At 40.3% G+C, this 23,176-nt stretch overlaps 1 protein-coding gene across 5 annotated transcripts in view; it reads left to right on the top strand.

Moving 5' to 3' along the window:
• The first annotated feature begins 2,167 nt into the window (after nucleotides 1-2,167).
• TPD52L1 (TPD52 like 1) overlaps nucleotides 2,168-23,176 on the top strand; it is a 53,085-nt gene continuing 32,076 nt past the window's right edge. Inside the window, exon 1 of one of the 5 annotated variants that reach the window (XM_051792294.1) lies at nucleotides 2,168-2,245. Coding sequence is in view for 1 of the 5 variants with exons in the window: in XM_051792298.1 (XP_051648258.1) it covers nucleotides 2,406-2,424 (19 nt within the window). In the remaining 4 variants the exon portion in view is untranslated. Of the gene's footprint in view, nucleotides 2,246-2,340; nucleotides 2,425-6,798; nucleotides 6,818-7,041; nucleotides 7,104-23,176 lie in introns of those variants that run through there. The other 4 variants (XM_051792295.1, XM_051792298.1, XM_051792297.1 and 1 more) reach the window with 4 other exon arrangements.

Below are 23,176 nucleotides of genomic sequence, written 5' to 3'. Positions count from 1 at the left end.
AAATAATTTGGCTTTTGTTTTATTCTGTCTGTCTTCTTAAAAACCAAACAAAACCCAACTGTTCCTAATTTCAGCATGATGGGAGAGACAATGACCTTTCTCAGGCAACAACTAAGCTCCTACAACTTGATTGAGCCCTTCCAAGACAGAAAACAAAGTCTGAATTATGTCAGTCTCTTCAGACAAAAAAGTGAAAACAAATCTCTCAGAAGGCAAATTCTATGAGGAATCTCACCAAATCAGTGATATATGTGGAACAATATGAAAATGCATCCTGCTGAACTATAGGTAGAAAACTAATCAGCTATTTTACAATTAAATGACATAATTTCAATGGGATATTAATTTTCTAATCAGATTCACCTTTAAAATGCTGATTTCCCAGCTGCATGTTACAGAATATTGTAAATGACTCTTTTCTTTTTCCTGTCTAACATACCATGATATGAACATGCTACTGTGGAACTCCAAAGGCTTATAGGTTTGTTTCTCTATTTATCATTCTCTTAAACGGAGAATTAATATTGTTGTTTGCCAGTACTTGTTAGGTAAAACTCTGCTTGGCTTTTCTTTACAGTAGAGTGCATTTCTGATGTGGAAGAAGAAGTAATAAATCTAAATGTAAATAATAAATCAAATTCAGCATCTAATCACCTGGTGAAATTTTCTGTTGTTCAGTAATTTGAACAGCACATGCTGCTGTAAGATCTGCTTCTACATAAACAGTGTTGTTAATATTGGTATAGGCCTGTAAGTAAATTGAGTGCTCAGTTTTCATTATGCTTCATCAGAACTGCTTAAGCTGCTTTAAAAAACCTTACACATATTTGCAGAAAAGTTTGTTTTCTAATTATATTGTTAGTTTCACATGTTGAGAGAAATGTCTCAGCTATCTATTTCATGCATTTGTGTCTGGACTTGGGTTTGTTTTTTTCATGTAGAAGTTGATAACATTTCTGAGCTCAAATCTTTTAAGAGTAGGATGTCTCTGCATTTGAAATGACAGGAGTACAGGAATTCATTCTTCTGACAACCTCTGTTCTGCTTTTGGAAGAGGTAAATTCCAACTGAAGGAGATGTCAAATCACAATGAAGAGAGGCTTGCTTAGGAAAAAATAATGATAATTCATGCCTTACAGTAATTCAAATTCAAACCCACTGCTGTGCGCGTACTAAAGCAAAACCTCATTAGATGTATACAAATTAAATTTGCCTTGGCCTTGATTTTTGATTTTTTATGAAAGCAAATTGATAAATAAGTAGATTTGATGCTATGCTCTACAATATTTTAAGGGGAAAAAAATTATTTTCTAGCTATGAATGTTCTTTTTTTTCTTTAACCGAACTGCATAATCATTTTCTTTTGGATTTGTTTTCTTCAATTACAGTATTATCTGTTTGCACAATTTCTCAAGCAATGTCCAATACTTCCTTCATCTGCATTTACTCTCTTGCTTTGTTATTTTTAGTATTACAGGCCTTGAGAAGCTATGTGTCCTTAGTATGTCCTGGAGGCATTCAGTAGTATCATATACTCAAATTACATATGGTGTTAGACTGATAAATGCATGGACTGTCAGCCATGGTGAATGCAGCATTGCTAAAACAAGTATTCTGGATCCTTCCACAAGTGAAGGTAGTGTGGACTGTTAAAGATCGTGGAAGTTATGTTGACACGAGCAAAACATAGAGTAAATCTGCACTGCAGTGTGAACTATGTATCGGCACTCCAGCTTCCAGTGAATAGTAGGATACAGACCTGTGTGCTGGGAAAAAAAAATAAAATCATTTTTACTTAAACTGCTAAGTATATGTGACGGTATAGGCTCTGTCAGTATTCCTTTGGATGTATTCCCATGCTTCTACCATAGGAGGTAGTAGTACTTGACATCCACATGTGCTCAGATAAGCCAAATACTCATTCACGAAAGGCACCTAACTAGTTCACTGTGCCGCTGTGACACCAGGTACTCCCGATTGCTCAGGTGGGGAGCGTAACCTGCCGGTGCCCCGGGGCTCCTTGCTCCCCCTCCGGAGAAGTCCCAAGTGCCTTCCGTCAGCGGGGGCAGCCGTGACCTGAGGCATTACGCGGGGGAGATGGCGAACAACTGTGCAGCTGAGGAAGCCGGGTGCTGGCCCTTTGGAGCTGAGGGGCTGGCCCAGGCCGAGGGGCTGGGCTGCGGCAGAGGGGCGCCGGGACGAGGGCTGACCTCGGGCTGGCACGGGACGAGCGGGGACGCCGCAGGTGAGCGGCGGTGGCAGCGCCCGCGCGTGCCCGGGAGGTGGCGCCGCCCGGCCCGGTTGTGTGGCGGGGGCGGGGGCTGGGGCGGCAGCGCGGCCCGGGCCCGGCTGTCAGCGCCGCCGGAGCCGGGGGTGCGCGGGGCGGCAGCGCTCCTCGCTCTGCCATGGAGCCGCAGGCACGAGGTGAGTCTCGTCTGGACAGAGCCCCTCGGGGCGGCGCGGGGCTCACGGACCTTCCGCTACCGGGGGCTGCCGCTCCCCCCTCGGGAAGGGCGAAGCCGGCGCGGGGGCAGCGGGAGTTCGGGGCGGGGATGCCCGGCGGCAGGGAGAGCCCGAGGGAAGGCGCGGCCCGGGCACCGGGCGGCGAGAGGAGCGCGGTGCCCATGAGCGGTACCGTGGGAGGCTCCCGTCACCACACCGGTGGTGGCGGCCCCGGGCTCGGCCGGGGAGCGCGGCACGGCACGGCACGGCTCGGCCAGGATGCGTCCTCCGTCCCGTCCTCCATGCCGACCCGGGCTTCCCCTGGCTTTCCTTATGGTTGGGGTGGTGGTGGCCGCTTTCTCCTCCTGCTGGCTTTAGGCATTTCACGGTCAGTTAGCTGGCAGACAGCTCCGGGTTAAGTTAGTCCCTTAAGGGTTTGGGGCTTTCTGGGTTTGAAGTAATTTTGTGTGTCTTGCCGTGTCCTGCCTGGCTGTCCGTCCCTCCTCGGAAAGCTATCCCCCGGTCAGGCTCCAGCCGCTGCCTCTCGGGGCTGGTCGGGACGGTGCGAGCCCGAGCAGCATCGCCGTCCTCGTCCTGGGAGCTCTCGGCGTGCGGGAGGCGCCTCCAGCAGCAGGGACCCTGGGACCGAGAGCTGCTTAAAATTGGATCCGCTGAAGTATTTCTTCAGCTTTGCAAACACGGCACTCCGTTCGTTTAAGGTGAACATTTTCTATTGCAACAGTTAGGACTAACATGCATACATACATGACTTTACACTCTCGGTAAAGTTAATTGACCTCCAAAGAACAAACTTTTCATGCGAGCTATAAATGATGTTTGGGTCAACCCAAGGTATTTAGCATACACAGGTCTTGCTCACCTTTATAATCTTGCTTTTGTTTTCTAAAGAACCTCATGGTTTCACCACACGTCTGGAAGTCACCAGTACTACACAGGTGGTACAAATGTTTCTTCAAAAGCAGAGTGTTTAGAAAACATTTTATGTCATCTATAAAACAGGGAAATGAAGTAAGAGGGAGACATATGCTCATTGAAACTAACTGAAAAAATAGGCTTCCAGAATAGTTAAAAACTACCTTAAACAAATGCACTTGAGAGACAACTCTTGCCTGCAAATACGGTTGTACACAAGGGAATACAGCGGGAAATTTGAGTTCATGATGCTTGTGAAAGAGAAGGTGTTTCCAGCAAGTGTGGTGTATGTGCTGTCCTAATGGATGCATGGCTGAAGCTGCTTGGCAAAATAAATAGGTCTGTGGCTCAGTTCACAGGGTTTTTAAAAGTCACTATTAAGATTATAGAATAAGACTGTTATTTAAACTAAATTCTGAATACATCTGTACAGCTACTATGATGGGAGCTCCTGTTCTTTAAACATTAACTTCATAGGATAAGGAATCTGATCATTTCTTGTTTTGTGGAACTGATGGAAAACAGTATCAGATTCCAATTAGCTAGATAGTGGCATATGTAGATGTGATTTTTTTACCTTCTCTGATTAGCAAGATCAGTAAATAGGTTCTTAGTGCATGTTAAAAATTCAGGTCAGTAAATGTGCTTTGCTAGTGTATATTTGGGTCAGCAACTCTGTTACTTCCACAGGTCTTGAATAAGTTCTTCTAGATGAATATAAGAGCATTTTGAATTGCTTCATCTTACCTATACTCAATTTTAAGTCACTTTTTTCTTCTGTTTCTCACTTGTGTGTTTTATTTCTACAGTTTCTCAGAAGTCTCCCATTACTAAAACAAAAAATAAAATATTACTTTGATAAACAAGTAGTACAAGCTAAGATTTTTGTGCTAGATACTTGCATGCCAGCAAACCTTTGTTCCAAAATACCCCCTTCCTTCTAGACTTGAGTAAGTGCATGCTACTGTAGTTATGGAGCCTTGCTGGCAAAAAGAATTTAACCTGCATGTGTCTAATGCTGTCGAATTCAATTAAGTACATCTAACCACTGGCCAGAAATCTGAATTTTTCAAACCCACTGTGCAATTTCCAGAGCACAGTTATAGGAGTTTACTAACAAAACAATAACAATTTGCTTGGAGAAAAGTTCCACTTCAAATATCTGCTTAAGCAGCAGGAGAAACTTGTATATGTTTGAAAGAGTTTATGAATTGCCTCTAAAAACCTTTCAGATGCCTACAGAGAAATGAATCCTGAATGGTTTGTTCCAGTGTGCTCTGCTGGGAGATTGCATTCCAACTGAAAAGACAAAGTAAAAGCTATGCATTTAAAAGTGGTGTTGAATTCATGTTTAACAATTTACAGATTTTATTCAGAAGGACTTTTCTACATAAATATGTTGTTTGTGCCATTTTGTATTGTCTTTAAGGGAGGCTATGCCTGAGTAGAGCAATTTCATGTTCAAGAAACACATGCGTGCAAGTATAAAATGTACATTTCTTCAGAGCAGGAAAATCATTTCTGTCAGAATTTTTACATAGCAGCATGAATCAACCTTATAAATCTTAATGCAACTCTGGAGAAAATTATTACGAGTAACTGTATCAAGGTACTGGGTAGAGGTCACAGCTAAACATCAGGAGTTTCTGTGTGGTTCAAGGCATAACATAATACCTGTCCATGCCCCAAAGACTGTGAAAGTTAAGGCTTTGATATTTACTTTATAGTAGAGAGATTTCATGGACTGAAATGGAATTACTGTTATCCTTAAGCATATTGAATATGTCTTGCAACATTCATGCAAATGAACTAGATGGGGCAGTCAACCAGACAGAGTAATAGTAGTTAAAGTTAAAATTATTTTCTAAAAATAACCAGATGTTCCATGTAAGCAAATTCATATGTATAATAAAAATAATAAATTTCCCTTTACAGACAATGTGTCTTTAAGTCTCTGGGTGCTCTTCTCTTTGATTATTTTTTTTTCTTAATGGTCCTAGAGCTAGCTGGTCCAGGAACACACCAGCTGTATTTATGCTAGGTGCTAAAAATTCCATAAGAGCATATTTATTTTCCTTCAAATGCCTGTCAGTAATTTTTCATGTGAAAAGTTTGGAAGTCTGAAGAACAGTGTTTCTCTCAAAGAGAGGAAAATCAGAACTGTGTATTTGCCTCTCATCATACTCGTTCTACTCCAAGTCCAGATTAACTGGCTATCCTGCGTAGTCCTGCCTTCTAGTTTAAAACTGTGAATGTCCTGTAATAATGGCAGTACAATGGATGTCTTTATCTATGTGACTTTTTAACACTGGAGCTTTGCTCATAAAACATCTCTCTCCTTTTGCAATTCTTCTCCCTTTCTTTATGTATCCAGATATAATCATACTTTCTTTCTCTGTTGTATCCTTTCTTGATTCTTACTCTGACAAAGCTTTGGTGTGCAGCTTTCTGCTCCCTTTTTCCTACCCAGGTAGCTCAACCAACTTCTTGCACTTCAGACCTCCAAATGGGTTTTTGAGGCATCTCCCTGTCCTAGCAATTCTTACAGCTGTTCGTGACAGGTGTTCTGCATCCTCAGCTAGTTGTGCATTGTAGCCATAGTAGCTTGCTGTGTGTGCACTCATCTGTTGGGTATTGTGGTGATAGCTGTGGTTAGTTCAGATGAACTAACCTCGTGGAGGCCTTTAGCACCTCGCTTCTCTCTGCTGTGTGCAGCTGACATGCTCCTTCTGTGATCCTCAAGCTAGCTGCATCTGGCATGAGAGGTTACAGAGAGACAGCGTCATGGCATGTGCAATTTGACTGGAATTTATGATCAGAGGAATATCATTAGAAGTCACAGCATTAGCCCAGTAGTCCTCTCCCTGCCACAGTGGCGCCTGCCACTTCACAGTCAGGTGGTCTGAGGTCTCCGTGGTGGGAGGTACTGCTGAGGAATGTGTGAGGAATGCTGTGAAATGGTGTACAGATGGCAAAATGGCATTGGCATCTTGATCAGCCTTCTCTCTCCCTCTCTCTTTGCTAGCTACTCCTGTGGTTACTAATACATATAGGAATCTGGATAGAGGATCAGCCTCACAGTGGGAAGGTGGGGATAAGGAACACACGATGATTTTGCTGCAGCAGCAGCAGTGCTGTGGCTATCACACCAAAGCAGTCCTGTGTTATGCTGGAGAGGGCAGCATCTTCCCTAACCTTGTGTTTGAGGTTGGTGACTTTACCAAGGAGCACTGACTGTTTTGTTCTTAGTTCACATTTCCCCTAAGGACAGAGTAAAACTGGTGGTTTGGAGCTGATTTAGTATAATTATTTTATGGGAAAAAAAGTACCTGGCTGCACATGATTCTTGAGGCATCAGGATTCACTCTAGTTATCAAGGGATTTGTGTTGTCTCCATACTGCCTTCTTGAGCTCACCATGACCCTGCTATGGAAAGCAGGAGGTAAGACTTCACAGAAGGTCAGGAGGATATTGGTGTAATTGAACCATCTAGTGATAACCTGCTTAGTTCACTGCATGATGGAAGTTTCAGCTGCTGTGTTAATAAGACCACATGAAGAGGAGGTCAAGTGAAAAAGGTAGGGTTGTAATATTTGATAGGATTCTTAAATATTTAACAAAAGAGTGCACAAAGCTCAAAATAATTGCTCTTTCATGCTTTTTGTACTACAAGGAGAGAAAATACATGAGTGGAATGAGTTATTTGGTGTATATCAGATTTTAAGCAAGTAAATGCTTCTCTTTTATCCTTTGAACCTGTGCTGCTTTCAGCTTTATGACACTTGTCACAGGATGAAATTCAGTTTGCTGAGGCTGAGAAAATTTCAGTGGTTTCATGTTACACCTGAGAACTGAGAATAGAATACTGGTGGGATTTGAAAAAGATACATAAAGGAAATACCTTCTCTAAAATCTAGGACCAATGTTATGAGGCTTTGTAACTTTGCCAGTTTCCTAACCATGAAGATATAAAATGTAGAAAATATTAAAACAAACACATCAAACCCTAAAACATGTTTTTAAATTCTTGCTCTATTTTTTCTCCTGTATCTTCTTATTTTCACAGTACTGCTGGTATGAGTCCTACTGTGAGGCAACACAAGTATAATCTGATTCTGTTGTCAGTGGTGTAAAGTGCAGTAGTGGAAAGATGAGTTTCCTGATGCTGACCTGACATGCCTTGATGACTAGTACAGTACAGAAATACATGGAACTTTTGAGATGCTTTGCTTAGGCTGCGTGCTGCTTGAAGGATGTGGCACAAGCTTGGGAGGAGATTGCAGAAGTGTTGAAGGATGTTCTGTGTGGCCATATTTAGAAATTTATGTATCATTTAGTATCTTATATTAGTATAATCCTAGAATTTGGGTTTAGAAAGACTGTAGTCTGCCTTTGATTCAGAATGTGTTTTAAGGGTTAAATTAAATCTTTCTTTCTAATTAGAAAATACCTCTTGGGGTAGTAGATAAATATGAGATCTGAGCAGGGTAGTTTTATCTGATTGTATTTATATCTCACAGAAATGCACAGTTGCAATGCCAAACTTTATATATATAGTATGCTCTAGTCCTATCACTGCTTTCTAAACTGTGCCTTTTGGCTGCTGCATTCTCTAAACTCATCATGTATGAGAAATCGTGAAAGGGGAATGACAAATGTGGATTCTACTATCAGATGTCACACTGACCTTCTCCAAAACCCTAGGCGTAGTAGTTGATTCGTTTGATTCTCTAGGACAGAGGTAATGTTGCTTAGCCATATTTGAGATCCATGGATCAAAATCATAATATCTAACTAGTCTATCATCATTACACTTCTGCATCCATGGTGTGGTTAAGAGTTGCAGGTGAATAATTGGGAAAGAAATTTAGGAAGTGTTTGTATTGTACTTTAGCAGTAATTCCCCCTTTTCTTTCTCTTGTACTGCCTCTTATTCCCTCTTTCACTTTGTACAAAGAAATAGATAGGTAGCAGAGAGGATCTTGTTGCAAATGTTCTTTTCTGAAAGTGTATAACAAGTGCAAGAATGCTTAGGAACTATGTAGTCAGGGATCCATTTCTTGGGTAATTTTTACATCTTTTGCATTTCTAATCACTGAAGGAGAATCCAGGATGCTCAGAGAAGTAGGTAGGGGGTATAAAACCAGAACAAGGTCTAATGCCTTATGCCATTTCCAGAAATGGAAGGCAAAGCTATGCCTTGAGCAGTGAGTTCCTTCTAAAGCAAGGAGGCCTGTTGGGAAAAATGCTTACTTTTGGGGGTTTTTTGTTGGTCTTCTGGGGTTTGTTTTTTGTAAAGTTGTCCTGTTACCATTTACTTTAGCCTGCACTTATCCTTGCTGCCCACCAAGAACCTAGTCAGTAAAGTGTTTTAACTTAATGAAACTACTTAAAATGTGTAATGGAAAGCAGTCACTTTTCAGCTTTGCTGTTCTAAAGACAAAATTATACTTTTAATGTTTTTGTTGTTAAAAGTACTTTAAGTTCTATTATCTTACAACTTATTTCTCAAATGCAAAAGTTTAGCATTTCGTATAACACTGAAACTAGGGCTCTAGTGGTACTTTAGGCAGAGAGAGATATAAAGTTACACTCTGAAAACACTTTTGATATTCATGCAAGCATGAAGTGCCTATAGATACAGTGTTGGTTTTCCCAGTAAAAAATGTTTATGTAGCAGGCAGCACAGTTTACTTCCACGTGCTTTCCTGCTGAAAGGGCTACTTTTGTTTGTTGATCAATGAAGTTGATCAACAAGGATCCTGCCCAAGCTATTTCTCCCTCTGTTTTGAACCTTTCTTTGTTTTATTTTCTTTCCATTTATACAGTTGATTTCTGTCTGAGTTTTACTTTAGTTTGTGAAACACCTTCCTCTTTAGCCAACTAAATGCATAAGTTGTCTCTCTTCAGTACCTGTGCCACACTTTAAAGTTGTATTTAATAATTGCCTAATAAATAAAGTTACTAACTTATAAATTGTAAGTAAAGTATGGAAAGCATAATTTAAAACTATCTATGGTATGAATTTAAAAGACTGTATTATTTATATTCTGTAAATATTTATAAATGGGAGCTGAAGGGAGCTGATGCTTTCCATGTTTGCTTCTTCAGTAGAGTTAGGTTTTTCTGTGTTCACCTGTTTGTTCAGATGTTCTCTTTTTACCAGTTTCCTCACTAGGAAATTGCCTTGTCACCTCGGTGGGACTAAGGTGGTGAAGGTTTGTGGTTACGACCAGGTTTCTCATAACCTTCTTAAAGTTTTAAAATACTTTTGCATAGCTTCCTTGGAATAACTGTTTTCATTGTGCTTCAGATGGATTTAGTAGTAACTTGTCAAGCTGATGTTGGCTCAGGCATTTTAGGTGCTTAACTAATTCCTCTTTCTATGTTTCTCACTTTAATTAAAATGTTCTTAACTGCACTGAGTAGATCACAGATAGGTCACGCTAAGAAATGCTGGCAGATTTTTAGAGGAGGATGTGGTGTGAATGTGTCTAGTTAGAATATCTTCTGAAGGCCTTGGATATTTTTTCTGCTGGGCTGGTGCATGCTAAATTTTCATTAAAAAGTGATCTGAGATAGTTGTATTTAAACACATCCAGATTTTTCTTAAAGACAAGTAAAATGTATGTACATTACAGAGTCAGAGGGGCAATTATGCCAAGAACAGAAGATTATCTGCTGCTCAAAGTATTTTAGGTAGATGGCAGCTATTAACTTGTTGTTGTGGGAGGAAGGAATCAAAGTCATGATCAGAGAGAATGATGTTTGTCATGTAATTAAACTATCTAGCCAGCTGTACACTATTATGTGCAGATGAAGAACCAGTGAAGCCCTGTGGTCTTGCAATAGTAAATCCTTCAGTCATGTAGTGCACCAGGTGGTGCCACAGCTTTGATAGCAAAGAAAAGATGACAGTGAAGAAGGAACAATTACTGGAATAACCTTACTGATTAAAAAAAAAACAAAACAAAGGCTGCTGAATAATGTCATTCATATAAACTGAATCACAATGCAGGCTTGAAGACTTACATGGGGTCTTTGCAGAGATAAATAACAGATATCGGCAGGAAACTGGAAGTCAGATATTACAGGCAGAGGAAAAATATGTGTTCTCTTGGTTTTAAATTGCTTCAAAAAACAGAGAAGCATAGATAATGAGCAATATTGATGAAGCCTGCAGTAAGCACAAGGAATTAGAGTATGTAATGATAATAGCTTGTACTCATTTGGGAGAGGTTCAAAGATGGGAACCAGGTTTACAACTAGATCCAGAATTAGAAGGCTTCTCGGTTGTGTCCAGTTCTGCACAGAAATATGGAGCATGAACATGACCTGAAAAGGGAGCAGCAGTATTCTGGTCATAGTTATGTGCTGTGCATGGGAATCAAGGACAGGGAAGGGTCAGAAGAGAGTAAGTTTTAACAATTAAGTTGAATAGGGATGAAGATGTGAATGGAAGTTATTAGCAGACGTGCAAGCACTGGAATACTGGTTTATTTCAGAAAAGTACATTTTTTTATGTCCATCCTGCAACAAGTTCCTCATAAAAATCTTCTTACTTAAGGTAGTAGAAGAGTGAAGAGAAGACAAAGACTGTCTTGTGCTCTCCATCTAGACCGTTCTAAGGTACTGAAGTTAAAATAGGCATGATTCCAGATTCGGTGATCTGTAAAGATAGGTTAGAGGTTTGAATGGTGTTCTTGCCACTGAGTGTGGTTTAATGCAACCTCAGGGGTATAACAACTCATGCCTTGTGCTTAACTAAACCCCTTACCTCTCTTACCCATTGGCCTGTGCCCAAAGCAGCTGTTGGAGAAGCTGACCCTCTTTGGTTCAGGGCTCATCTTCCCAGTGATCTTCAAGGAAAAAACCATAAAATCTGCCTGTGGCAGCTGCCATTTTCTGCGGGTATTTGAGGATGATTCAGGAACCTCAAATATTGAGACTGTATGGTGTGTCTGGAAGTGCCAGTCTCTGTCTCCTGCTCTGATAAATAGCCTCCCTTCCTGCAGTATGGTCATCTGTGTCACTTGGGCTGGCTGCATGGGGCATGCCTCTGTCTTCAGACCCTGCCCGACAGAAGGAAAGCCTGTTTCTATAGGAAATTCACAGATACCTGAGGCCTAAACCCCAGATGCCCCCACTCACAACCTCACTAAGCAGACACATTTCCTTGTAATGGCATTCTGCAAAACACTGAGTTGGCAAAGCCAAAAAGTTAATGATGCCGAAAACTCTGAAGGCCTTAACATGAAGCTTAACATTAGGAGCGGAATAATAAGTGCTTCATTTCACAGCTCAGTATGCTGGCAAAAAAACTTGTGAGAAAAACAGGTGAAACTTGGAGTTGGGCAGGCCCAGATCGATGGTGCTATTCTGACTGAGGAGTGTTTTGTGTGGCCTGTGTGCAGAGAATTAGTGTCACACTAACTCCAAGTTCCAGGTTTGTCAGAGCAAGACTGCCTGGACGTAAGACAGTGCATTTCCAGGAATCGAGGTGGCACACGAGTGAGCTGGTTTTCAGTGTGTTTGTAGTATTTGCTTTAAAAAATAAAAATTTGTTTTGTCTTGAATATAGGGCCTGTGCAACAGAGTACATGGCCATTGTGTCTGTTAAAATGGATTGTTTTCAAATAATTTTCATATAAATAAGCTTTATTTTTATTGGTTTTAAATAGGAATACAATTGTGTTGGAGATAGATGCATCCAAGAGTAGGTCAAGTTTATTTAGGGAAGACTAGAGGAGGTCCACACTGTCAGATGACCCCCATTAGGCAGGCAAAAGTGCATTGGTGCAAAGTAGCTGGTCTTTAATTATGAAGGGATTAAGGGGTGAAGCAGGTGGTGCTTAAAAAATGGGACAGCGGGAGGGAGGAAGGGAGGTGGATGTGACACACAAGACATGTCTGATCTGAGGAGCGTGTTGATTCACTGCCTTTTCTTGGTGGCCATGAGCTATTATGTAATCTAACATTAAATATTAAGAAAAACTGAGAGAAGTAATTGTGTCTTTCTCCTAACTTAGAGAGTGATTTCAGCTCTGGGGCCCCCAACTTAAGAAGGACTTGGAGGCCTACGGAGATAATGAGAGAGCTGGACCACTTTTTCTATGAAGACAGATTGACAAAGTTGGGTTTGTTCAGCCTGGAGAAGAGAAGGCTCCAGAGAGACCTGAGAGCACCTTCCAGTACCTAAAGGGGGCCTACAAGAGAGCTGGAGAATTTTCACCAGGGCATGTAGTAGTAATGGCCTTAAGGTAAGGCCAAGGGGTAATGACCTTAAACTCAAAGAGGGTAAGTTTAAATAAGATATTTAGAAGAAATTCTTTACAGTGAGGGTGGTGAGACACTGGAACAAGGCCAGAGGAGCTGTGGATGCCCCATTCCTGGAAGTGTTCAAGACCAGGTTGGATGGGGCTTCAGGCAACTTGGTCTAATGAAAGGTGTCTGGAAAGCAGTGCCACGGAAAGGGACCTGGTGGTCCTGATCAATGACAAGTTGAATATGAGTCAGCAGTGCCTTGGCAGCCAGGAGGGCCAACCGTGTCCGGGGGGGCATCAGGCAAAGCATCGCCCACTGGTCGAGGGAGGGGATTGTCCCACACTGCTCTGCACTGGTGTGGCCTCACCTTGAATATTGTGACAGTTTTGGGCACCTCAATAAAAGAAAGATATTAAGCTCTTATAGAGCATCCAAAGGAGGGCAACGAAGATGGGGAAGGGCCTTGAGGGGAAGCCGTATGAGGAGCAGCTGAAGCCACTTGATCTGTTCAGCCTGGAGAAGAGGAGACTGAGGGGAGATCTCATTGCAGTGTACAACTTCCTCGTGAGGGGAAGAAGAGGGACAGACGTTGATCTCTTCTCTGTGGTGACCAGTGACAGGACCCAAGGGAATGGCCTGAAGTTGAGTCAGGAGAGGTTTAGGTTGGATATTAGTAAAACGTTCTTCACCCAGAGGCTGGTTGGGCACTGGAACAGGCTCCCCAGGGAAGTCATCACAGCACCAAGCCTGACAGAGTTCAGGAAGCATTGGATGATATTCTTGGGCACATGGTGTGACTCTTCGAGATGGTCCTGTGCAGGGCTAAGAATTGGACTTGATGATCATTGTGGGTCCCTTCCAACTCAGCATATTCCGTGACTGTGTCCCTGCCTATGGCAGGGGGGGTGGAACTAGATGATCTTTAAGGTCCTTTCCAACCCAGATCATTCTATGATTTATTGTTGTTAATTTATAATTATACTGCCTACAAAGCTTAGTCACAGATCATGGACGTTTTGTGCCAAACAGTATGCAAAAAAGCAGCCCCGGTCCTTTAAAACTGTGATCTTTACTCTCCCACTGTGAGAGATTGAGCAGATATAGGGGAAAGATAATTTTTCCCTTCTCTCTCAGCATTCCTAAATGTGTACTTTAGTAAATGTGACTATGCCGAGATAATCTATATTAAAGCAATAATGAATTTGAGCCTGAAGGGAATAAAGAATCTGTCATGTATCCAGTTATAATTGTTTCCTGTGTATTTTCCCTAGTATGTTTACAGGACCAAAAGTGACACATCTGCCTTAGATGTTGAGATTCCTGAATTGGGGTGTGGGGAAAGCAAGCAACCTGCTGGCTGCATTAAGATTTTACTCATTTTTAAATTAGACTTTTAAAGGTATTGTTAGTTATGTGTTTTGAGAGCTAAAGGATACAAATTATAACTACTTGAAGAATTTATTTTTTAATTAAAAATATAATTTTATCACTTCTTGCAGTACAGATACATTGTTGGAAGTTAATTGAGGAGGCTTGTGAGCTTAACTACACTGCAACTAGATTGCTATCTAATTATATTCTTTTGCACTGGGCTTTAGAAAAGTACAGTAAACTGATCCGTTCTTAGAAGAGAAAGGTTATTAAATCCTGCATTTAAGTTGCAGTGATTTTGATTCAGTGAAGCAGATGAGGGTGAATTGATGAGCATGACATGAAGCGTGAGCCTAATTATACAATTGATGGGATTACAGTCACTTCTACCAGCAGAGGATGGGACCCCAGGTGTCTGTCTATTCTGAGATTAAAAAAATGTACCTTCATGTATTTTTAGTATGAAAGGGTGGATTTAAGAAATGTGACTGATGACTTCCACCTCTGACTGCCAGCATTTCCATATCATAGCTATCTTCCCCTACTTTGCTTTTTCTCTAGTCTGATTATATATACTTTATTCCTTCATTTGATTTATACAGTCTGTTACAGTTTCTAGAGTACCTTATTTGCGGAGAAGTCAGTGTCCTGCACTTTCTCATTCCCTATTATTCCATCGTGACTTTATCTTGTTTCTTTTTTTTTTCTCCTTCCCTCTTCTACCTAAAGAAAGGAAAGAGAGGATAATCCTTCCGCTTGTAGCATCTTTTTCTTCCCATTGATATCACAGAAAGTTGTGCAGAATGATCAGTAGGAAGCACAGAAGGTGGTACAATGCTGTCATTACTTTCAGTTTAACATAATACAAAGAGTCTTCTGCTGTCTTTAAACTGTTACATTTCACAACAAGTGCTTTGTTTTTCCATAGCTACAGCCTGAAAATGTCACCCTTCTCTTGCCCAGGCAGGCAGGATTATTATTTTAAACAAAGAGAGCTTACTATTGGATAAAATGCACAAGATCATCCCTTGCATTTTGGGACATTTCAGATAATTATTTTTTTAGGAAGATCAGTTCTCAGGTTGAGGTCTTAGGTTGAAGTAAGTGATATGTATTTTGTTTTAGCATTACTGCTATTCTCATTTTTTTCCACTACACTTCTCCTTACTAGTGTGCGTGGCTTCCTGGTGCAGCGGTCAAGCTGTCAGTTCTGTTTTCTGCCAGTTATTTGTGTGTAGATTGTGTCTCTTTACTGGCATAGACTGTCAGCTGTGTCATTGGTTTCTGGGGGAAAAATAAGATAGACATCCTCAAGGTATGATTAATTTCTTCTTATTATACTAAAATGGAGAAAAGAATCAGCACAATACAGCTGTTTATCCAGGAGCTTCAAATAAAAGCATTCCTTTGTTTAGAAACCTACCAGTCTATCTCATAGGTATGGATGGATTTATTATTGCTTGGTTTTGCAGGCATTAAGAGATGGAAGGGAAAACCTTAGTAAAGTCTGTAATAAGCTGCTCCAGGATGACTGGGAACACATTCTGAGATTTTAGACTACATCCTAGAGCTCTTGAACACCCAAAAACTGTACTCCTTTCCTCCCCTTAATACCGCCCCAAACCCAGAGCCTGTTGGAGAGAGGAAATGAAGACACTTGCCCATCCATCTCTCCCTTCCAAGGAGCATACTCAGAGAAAAAAGATTGAGCCCTCATGGTTTCAAAAAGTAGAATCTGTAGTTTTCTTTAATGTTTACATTTTTAATCTACATGACCTGTGTGTCTTGAATTCTTGCCTCTCTGAACCAAGATGAATCCAGCCTCTTAAGTTTGTTTTCCAATCATAACTTCGAAAACAACCTTCCTTATATTCTAAGTCCTTTAGGGAGAAGGCAGATTGTATGGTGTTTGCTGGGCTCAAGCAGTTCAGACTTGTCCACAGATAGAACCAGACACAGAAGGGAAGATCTTCCTTCAGTAGTTTGTTTTCTATGTGAATTAAATGAAAACATATTTTCCTATTTAGATCTTCCCATAGCTTTGTAGTGGAAAAAATGGTACTGGAAACCCTTGCAACTTCTGATAGTTTTTTCTGATCAATTTAGTTATTTAGTACTTGCTTCTGGTCCCCCTTCTCCCCCCTTAATCTCTATATCTGTCATTAAGACTACATTATAAAGAAGATCAAAGACACTAATGCAGTGTCTGGACAGTTCCTTTGTTCTACTTATCATTTCATCCCTTTGAAGACTTAATTGCAATTTAAATTTGTAAACAAGAGTTTTCCAATTTTAAAGAAGAAACTCTAATGACATGGCAAAAGAGGCTGTAACAAGTCGTTTTGCTTACTGGAAAGGTTATATAATTAGGAGTTGTTTTCTCACTATTTGATATGAATGCCAGATAACAAGGTAGGCATTCTATTTTTAATTAGTTGGGAAACAAAAAAATAGAGCAGTAAAAGGGCTTCAATTCTTAAGTATTTCATTAGAATAAAGGATCATCTATATATATATATTTCAAATGAATGTCAGAAAATGTACACAAATGGAAATTGATGTTCTTGACTTTATATTTGCTGCCATTATGGTTAATTCAATAGACATCACTGCATATAGTGTGAGCTTTTTTTTTTTGGTCGGGTTTTCTGGTTTTTTTGGTGTTTTTTTTTTTAAACAGTCAACATACAAGAATTAGTCTGATACATAACAATCTAGAACAAGGGCCTGAGATTAATACAGAGAAAATACATAAAAAGCACTAATTAAAACATCTTTACCTTTAGATACCTGCCTTGGATTTTATCATTGTATTATCTGGTTATTTTAAATTTTATTAAATATTTTATGTAAATAAAATATTGTAAATAAAATATTTTATTAAACATTTTATTAAATAAAATATGTAAATTTCTTAAATTTTATTAAATAAGTTTTATTTTTAAATTTTATGAAATAGTTACAGATTCTCTTATTGGAAGATCCACTTATCCTCTATCATCATGGCTGGGCTTCGCGAACAAAGATTTGAGAAGGCTCTACCCATGTTTGTTGCAAGCGTGTTGGTGGCTAAAAAGGCCAATACGAGACAGGCATGACTGGTTGCAAAAGGCACAGCAGAAAGACTCCTTAGGTGGAGGCAAGGCAAGGCATGATTCTTTCTGCGTTGTCTTTTCTCCTCAAGAGTGATCCTGCGTGCGTTCTCAAAGGCATCAGCAGTGTTATAGATGGTGTGTCTCCAGACCTCCCGATTGGAGGCCAGAGTAGACCAGTTCTGTTGATCAATATGGCCAAGGCTGAGATGTTGTTTCAGGGAGTCCTTTTATCTTCTCTTTGAGGCTCCTCTCTTGCGGCAGCCGGTGGCAAGTTCACCATAAAGGAAGATCTTAGGGAGGCTAGAAACAAGGCATGATTGTTAGTATTTCTGGGTAAGTGGGTAAGAGGAGCGGGGAGTGCAATTTCATTGCAAATCCTTCATGAGGAAGCACACATATACTAGTCAGGAAAAGAGGGTGCATTGGGAGCCCTACACTGACCTTTCAGGTTTTTTATTCTCTTTTTTTTTCTTCTGCTATCAAAGATTTTATGTTAATCTTGGAAATGACTCTGCTACTTGTGCAACTCCCTCTGAGAGTGACCAAATCTTCCTGGCTCCTAACTAGTACCTATGCATCTTTTGGCAAAAAAACTATCTTTCCCAGATTAAGTACCTGTGTGTGGTCAAGTTACATAGCTGGGTAGGAGAGGAAAATGTCTCAGTCTCCTTTGAGACTGAGAGGAGATCTCAGTGTAGTCTACAACCTCCTCATGAAGAAGTGGAGGGGCAGGCACTGATCTCTTCTCTGTGGTGACCAGTGACAGGACCCGAGGAAATGGCCTGAAGCTGTGTCAGAGGAGGTTTAGGTTGGATATTAGAAAAAGGTTCTTCACCCAGGGGGTGGTTGGGGACTGAAACAGGCTCCCCAGGGAAGTAGTTCCAGCACCAAGGCTACCAGAGCTCACAAAGTGCTTGGACAATCCTCTCAGACACATGGTGACTCTTGGGGTTGTCCTGTGCAGGGCCAGGAGCTGGACTTCAATAACCTGTATGGGTCCCTTCCAGCTCAGGATATTCTGCGGTTCTCTTCTATGCCCACTCAGGATTTTGAGACTGTACAAGAGCAGTACTTGTAGGTGAACTTATATGACATCCCTTCAAGTGTGCTGTAGGATGCTAGGCTGCTTAGTGGTCACCTGCCCTTAAAGGCTGGCTCTGTCATCATTAGGGAGTCACAGAACTTCCCTCAGTCTGAGACTAAAGCATGCAAGAAGACAGTAGAGAGAGAAACCAGTGACTGCTAGGAATGTTCTACTGGCTGTGCAATGTAGCACAGTGCAGAGATACCCACAAATTCTGAGCAATAGGTATACCTGTGATCTAAAGCAGCAGTCCTGACTCAAGGCTCCAGAGCAGTATGTTATGCTATCAGCATGCCTGAGCTGATGAGATGTATAGCTTGCAGTGGCTAACTAGCAGAGAGCGAGTTCATACTGTTGTATCTACAAGTTTGAGCTTGTAGATGCTGATCTCTGTGATGCTCCATTTTAAATATAATGTCCTAATTGTAACAGCTCTGCTTATTGTTGCTGCTTTAACGATGCCTTTAGCTATGCAGAATTTTCATTTAGCAGGATTAAAGCTTCTTTATGTAGTGGTCTGGGGAGTATCAGATATCTTGCAGTTCTAAAAATACTGTGAGTCTCAGTGCAATGAAGTCATTAAACTTAATATCAAGTGGGAATCCTAGCAGACTAGGTTCTTTTGGTGTTTACAAATTTAGACTTAGAAAACCTAGATTATGTGCAGGTAAAACTGTTTTAGCTCCTTGCACATAAAAACAGTTGGTAATTTGGCAGTAATGTTTCTGACCAGGCGTGTATGTGTCGCTTCTTGCGGAAAACTAATTTAACCATTGGGAAACGTTTCACTCTGAAATTTTAGTCTCCCTGTATTTTATCATCAGGAGCGTTAACTGAAAGTTAATAAGTAATAAATATTTTCCCTGATCCTGTAAGTTAGCAGAAAGGATGATTTAAATTAATTTTATAGCTTCCCCATACTTTCAGTAAGCCATTGGGAAAACTGAGCCTTGAAATGTTACCTGACCAGATTTGCAACTTCCCAACAATATTATTTTAATAAGCAGCTAATGATCATTTGAATACTATGATTTAAGATAGCAAATTTAAAGGAAAACGTGGAGATCAGTGAATGGAAATTGAGGTGCACTGTAAAATCTATCATATTCCAGTACTGCAGGAAAGATTTGCCTTGGGCATCTGATCAAAATGCCATTCTGTATTTTAGTTCCTGTGAGAAGTTACAGATTATTTATATATGTATATACATTATGATATTTACATTTATATATGTAAAATACATTATGACTATGAGTAGATATATGTTTATCTATAGAGTTATATACTATGTAGATATATTTAATTCCAGGTTTACTGGAAATCAGTTAAGTTCCTTCTACCCCAAAGGAAGAAGCATGAAACTGAAAAGAAAAGCTCTGTTACCTTCTCAGCTGCAGGAACTGTTTGTATAAACGGAATGTCTGTTCATGCACATGAATTAATGTCTGCCTTGCTAAAGTGCAGATTTCTTTTTTCCTCTATAAAGTAAATAATTTTTGGAATTGAATGTACATGCAGTATTATCTTAAAATTCTGGCTTTTAGATACCTAAATCTGGCCTGCTTGTGTTGTGTAGAAAAATTTTTTGATTTTTGGACTTAACTCTAACCATTTAGCTGAATCAACTCATTCGTTTTTGTGTTTTCATAAATAGTTAGATTAAGTATGTTTAACAAAATGTGTAGATAGATTAAACACACTCAATAGGATCCTAACTTGTTACTTGATTCTTAAAGAACTGCTCATGTGGTTAATTCAAGATATATCAGCAATCGCACTAAGCTCTTTTATTCTGTTATGTTTCTGTGCTTGCTGCATTTATAACCAATATCTGTAAGGTGTATTTTCCAGACTGCCTGGTTGAAGGAACACTACAGGGAAGGTTGAGAGGACACAGAGTAGAAGGTGAGAGGTCAGCAGTACTTAGCAATACTTGGGGTATTAGCAGTACTTAGCAATAGGAGCTGTTTGGCTACCACAATCATTACCAATTCTTATATATATTGTTGTGAATTTTGCTGCAAGTTTCTGTTATCCTTAGAGACTGAAAAACTAACAAGTTTTCTATGAGTAGCAAAATGTTGATAGCTTAATTTCCTGTGGTTTTGTGTCATGTGGTTGGCTGACTCCTTGAATCAAGTTAATGCTATAGCTCTTCCTGAGGCTGTGCTGAACTCCTCCTGGGCAAGGTGCTATATGAACCTCACAGAAGGTGGGCTTTCATGGAATGAATGCTGTGGTACCCAGAAGTAAATTGTTTCCTGTTATTGTAAAACGGATTTTGTGAACTATCCTTTTTCCCTGTTTGGCTTCTCTGATACCTCATATAAGGATGAGCTTATTTAGCATCCACTCTGTCTGTGACATTACTTTAAATCTTCTTTGCCAGCTGACTGTTTTCATTAAACTTGTTTTAAAAGACCTCCAACTCTTTGAAATCTAATACAGAACTCAGTGGTTATTAAAGGGGAACTAGAGACAGGCACATAAATTAAAAAAAAAAATAGACTCAGAAGAATAAGATCTCAGGAACCTTGCCTGCATACTTTGCTGTGCAGTTGGTAGCAATTGTGGATACTAAATTCTTTAGGATGGAAACCACAGGGACAGGTTTTATGTTTACATTCTCAGTAGATGGAAAGAGTTGGAGTCTCCTCTGCCTCAGGAAGCCTGCTGTCTTCCTAATGTTTTTTATTTCCCCTCTTTCCTAAGATGAAGACTAAGACAGGTAAATTAGAGAAGTGGACTGTGAGGGTAGCCCAAGGCAATGGTGAAGATACGTTTTCAGAAATGACTGTCAGTTGCTCAAGTGGGGAAAAGAGACTGAAGAGTTCATATGACCTAGCACTAGAACTGAAGCACCCTACTTACACTGCTAGTCCTGGCCCAGGACAGAAGTAGTCAGTCATAAGTGGTGCAACAATATCAGAGACTGAGAACAGCTGGGAAGAACTGAGAGAATTGGTTGCTTGTGATAGGGTTCATGTGAGGAAGTTTCTGAACTGAGACTAACTTAAAGAAATTTGTGACCCATAGTACGGTGGAGAGATGTTCAGACTGGAACTGTGAGGTGACTGAAGTGAAACCTTTGCACAGGGGCAATGACCATTAGGGAAGGCTCTGGTAGTGGCTTGAGCAAGAAAGTAGAGACTAAAGGATCAGATTAGATTTTGGAAGACTTAAACAAGAAGCAAAAGGTAAGAATTGGGACTGGCATTGCACTGCAGAGGATCATACAGAAGATTGACGTGCATGTGCTATTTTGGAATGGATTGTAATTGCAGTCCAGTCTTGAAGTTTAAACTTGACAGTTGGATCTAGTTAAATGTTATTCACAAACTAATGCTGTCCCTTGAGCATAGGTCTGCCTTCTTTTTAGCTCAAGGATCCGTTGCTCCAAGGTCACCTCATCTCACATCTACCCCAAGGCTTCCTTTAAGGGTTTTCAACCTTAACCCTGTTGCCCCTGAGATTTTTTCCAGAGCTGCCCTGTACTGATGCTCCTCCATCCATGGAAAAAGAGACTGCTTTCAAGATTATGGGGACTAAGTTTAGCTTGATTTCCATAGCAACACTATTAATCCTCAAATACCAAACAACAATTGTGTTTGGAGATGGAGGAGTGTTAATAAAGGTGATTTGGGAGTATTCATACTGAATAAATGTGCTTTTCTTTTGTTGGGACTTCAGCAATCTAGATTTTCCTGGCAAGCAGCTTTTTGGGTAATAGCTAAGATATCAACTACTTCTATATGCTTTCATGTTTTTAAAAAGGTTTTGTGCTTAAGGGTGGTGATCTTTTTCTGCATATGGTGCCAGGCAGGGGTTCAGCACCTGTTTTGCTGCTCTTTTTCTTCCCACTCAGGGAGGGTTGTAATTAACAAGGCTGAGTTCACCCCATTGTGCTCTGCAGCGAGGTTGATGGTATGAATCAAATCACTTCTGTTAAACAGGAGGAAATCCAGGTACACTGGGAAATGACAGAAAGCTGGAGGGAGCTTAGTTTTTTGCATGAAAATGTAAAGTACTCTATTTCAACAGACTTACTGCTTGTAACCTCTGTTCCCTAATGCGAAAACTTAACTAAGTTGTATTCTGATTTCTGTGTAATAGAGTGTACAGGCCCCCGTGGACCTGGGAAAGAAATTATTCTCTTCCACAGTAAGCAGTATACAGGTGTTAGGAGTCAGCAGAGATGGCTGATTACCCCACTAAAGAACTGAAATAAAGGGAAAAGTGCTGTCCCAGATGTAACCTGAAGGAGATTTTTCTTCCACAACAGAAAAAGATCTAGAACTCTAAAACAAGTTCCAAAGGAACAAGAATGTCTTCTGCTATCTCATGGTTCATGTTGTTTTCTTTGCAGACCATAAAGAATGAGAGGCTCTTAGTGGCTCCTAGTGATTGGAACCCCAGCGATCTTCTCTTTACTGAATGACTGGGAGATAGGATATATTTTGTTTCATCTGTACATATTATACTAGGCAGGCCCAGGTCTTGGAAACATCTTTGTATGCACTTATCTTGCTTATTATGCTTAGTGGTCTTGGACATGCAAAAGAAGAAAGTGACTGGAGGTTGAGTATATTTATCCACCCTTCACAAGTTTAGATTGAGCAATCAAGGTATGCTTCTCACTAACATTTACAAAATTCAAACAGTAGGTATGACATTTGCTTCTGCAAACTGTGTACAGCTGTAAAGGTTTCAAATTGCTGCAATCAGAGGTGCTTTTAAAGCAAACTTTGCTCAGTGATATACTTTATTGTTCAGTGCACTATTGCTGCTATTTACATCTATGATCCACATTAACTAGCTTTCTTATTTTGATGAAAAAGCTTTCTTTTTCTCTTCCATATTGTTAGAAGCAAGGAAATGCCTTATCATGGATTAGTGGGGTCCAAGGTGTTTGCTTTCTTGGAATGAGAGGTGCTTATACATATTAAATTGCTTTTGTGCAGACATTGTCATCTGATAGTTCCAATAC

Source organism: Manacus candei, unplaced genomic scaffold (assembly GCF_025592945.1).
Source record: "Manacus candei isolate 608988 ecotype Guabito, Panama unplaced genomic scaffold, ASM2559294v1 h1tg000034l, whole genome shotgun sequence".
NCBI lineage: Eukaryota > Metazoa > Chordata > Aves > Passeriformes > Pipridae > Manacus > Manacus candei.
The sequence above is the reverse complement of the archived record's forward strand: the minus strand, read 5'-3'. Positions and strand labels throughout refer to the sequence as shown.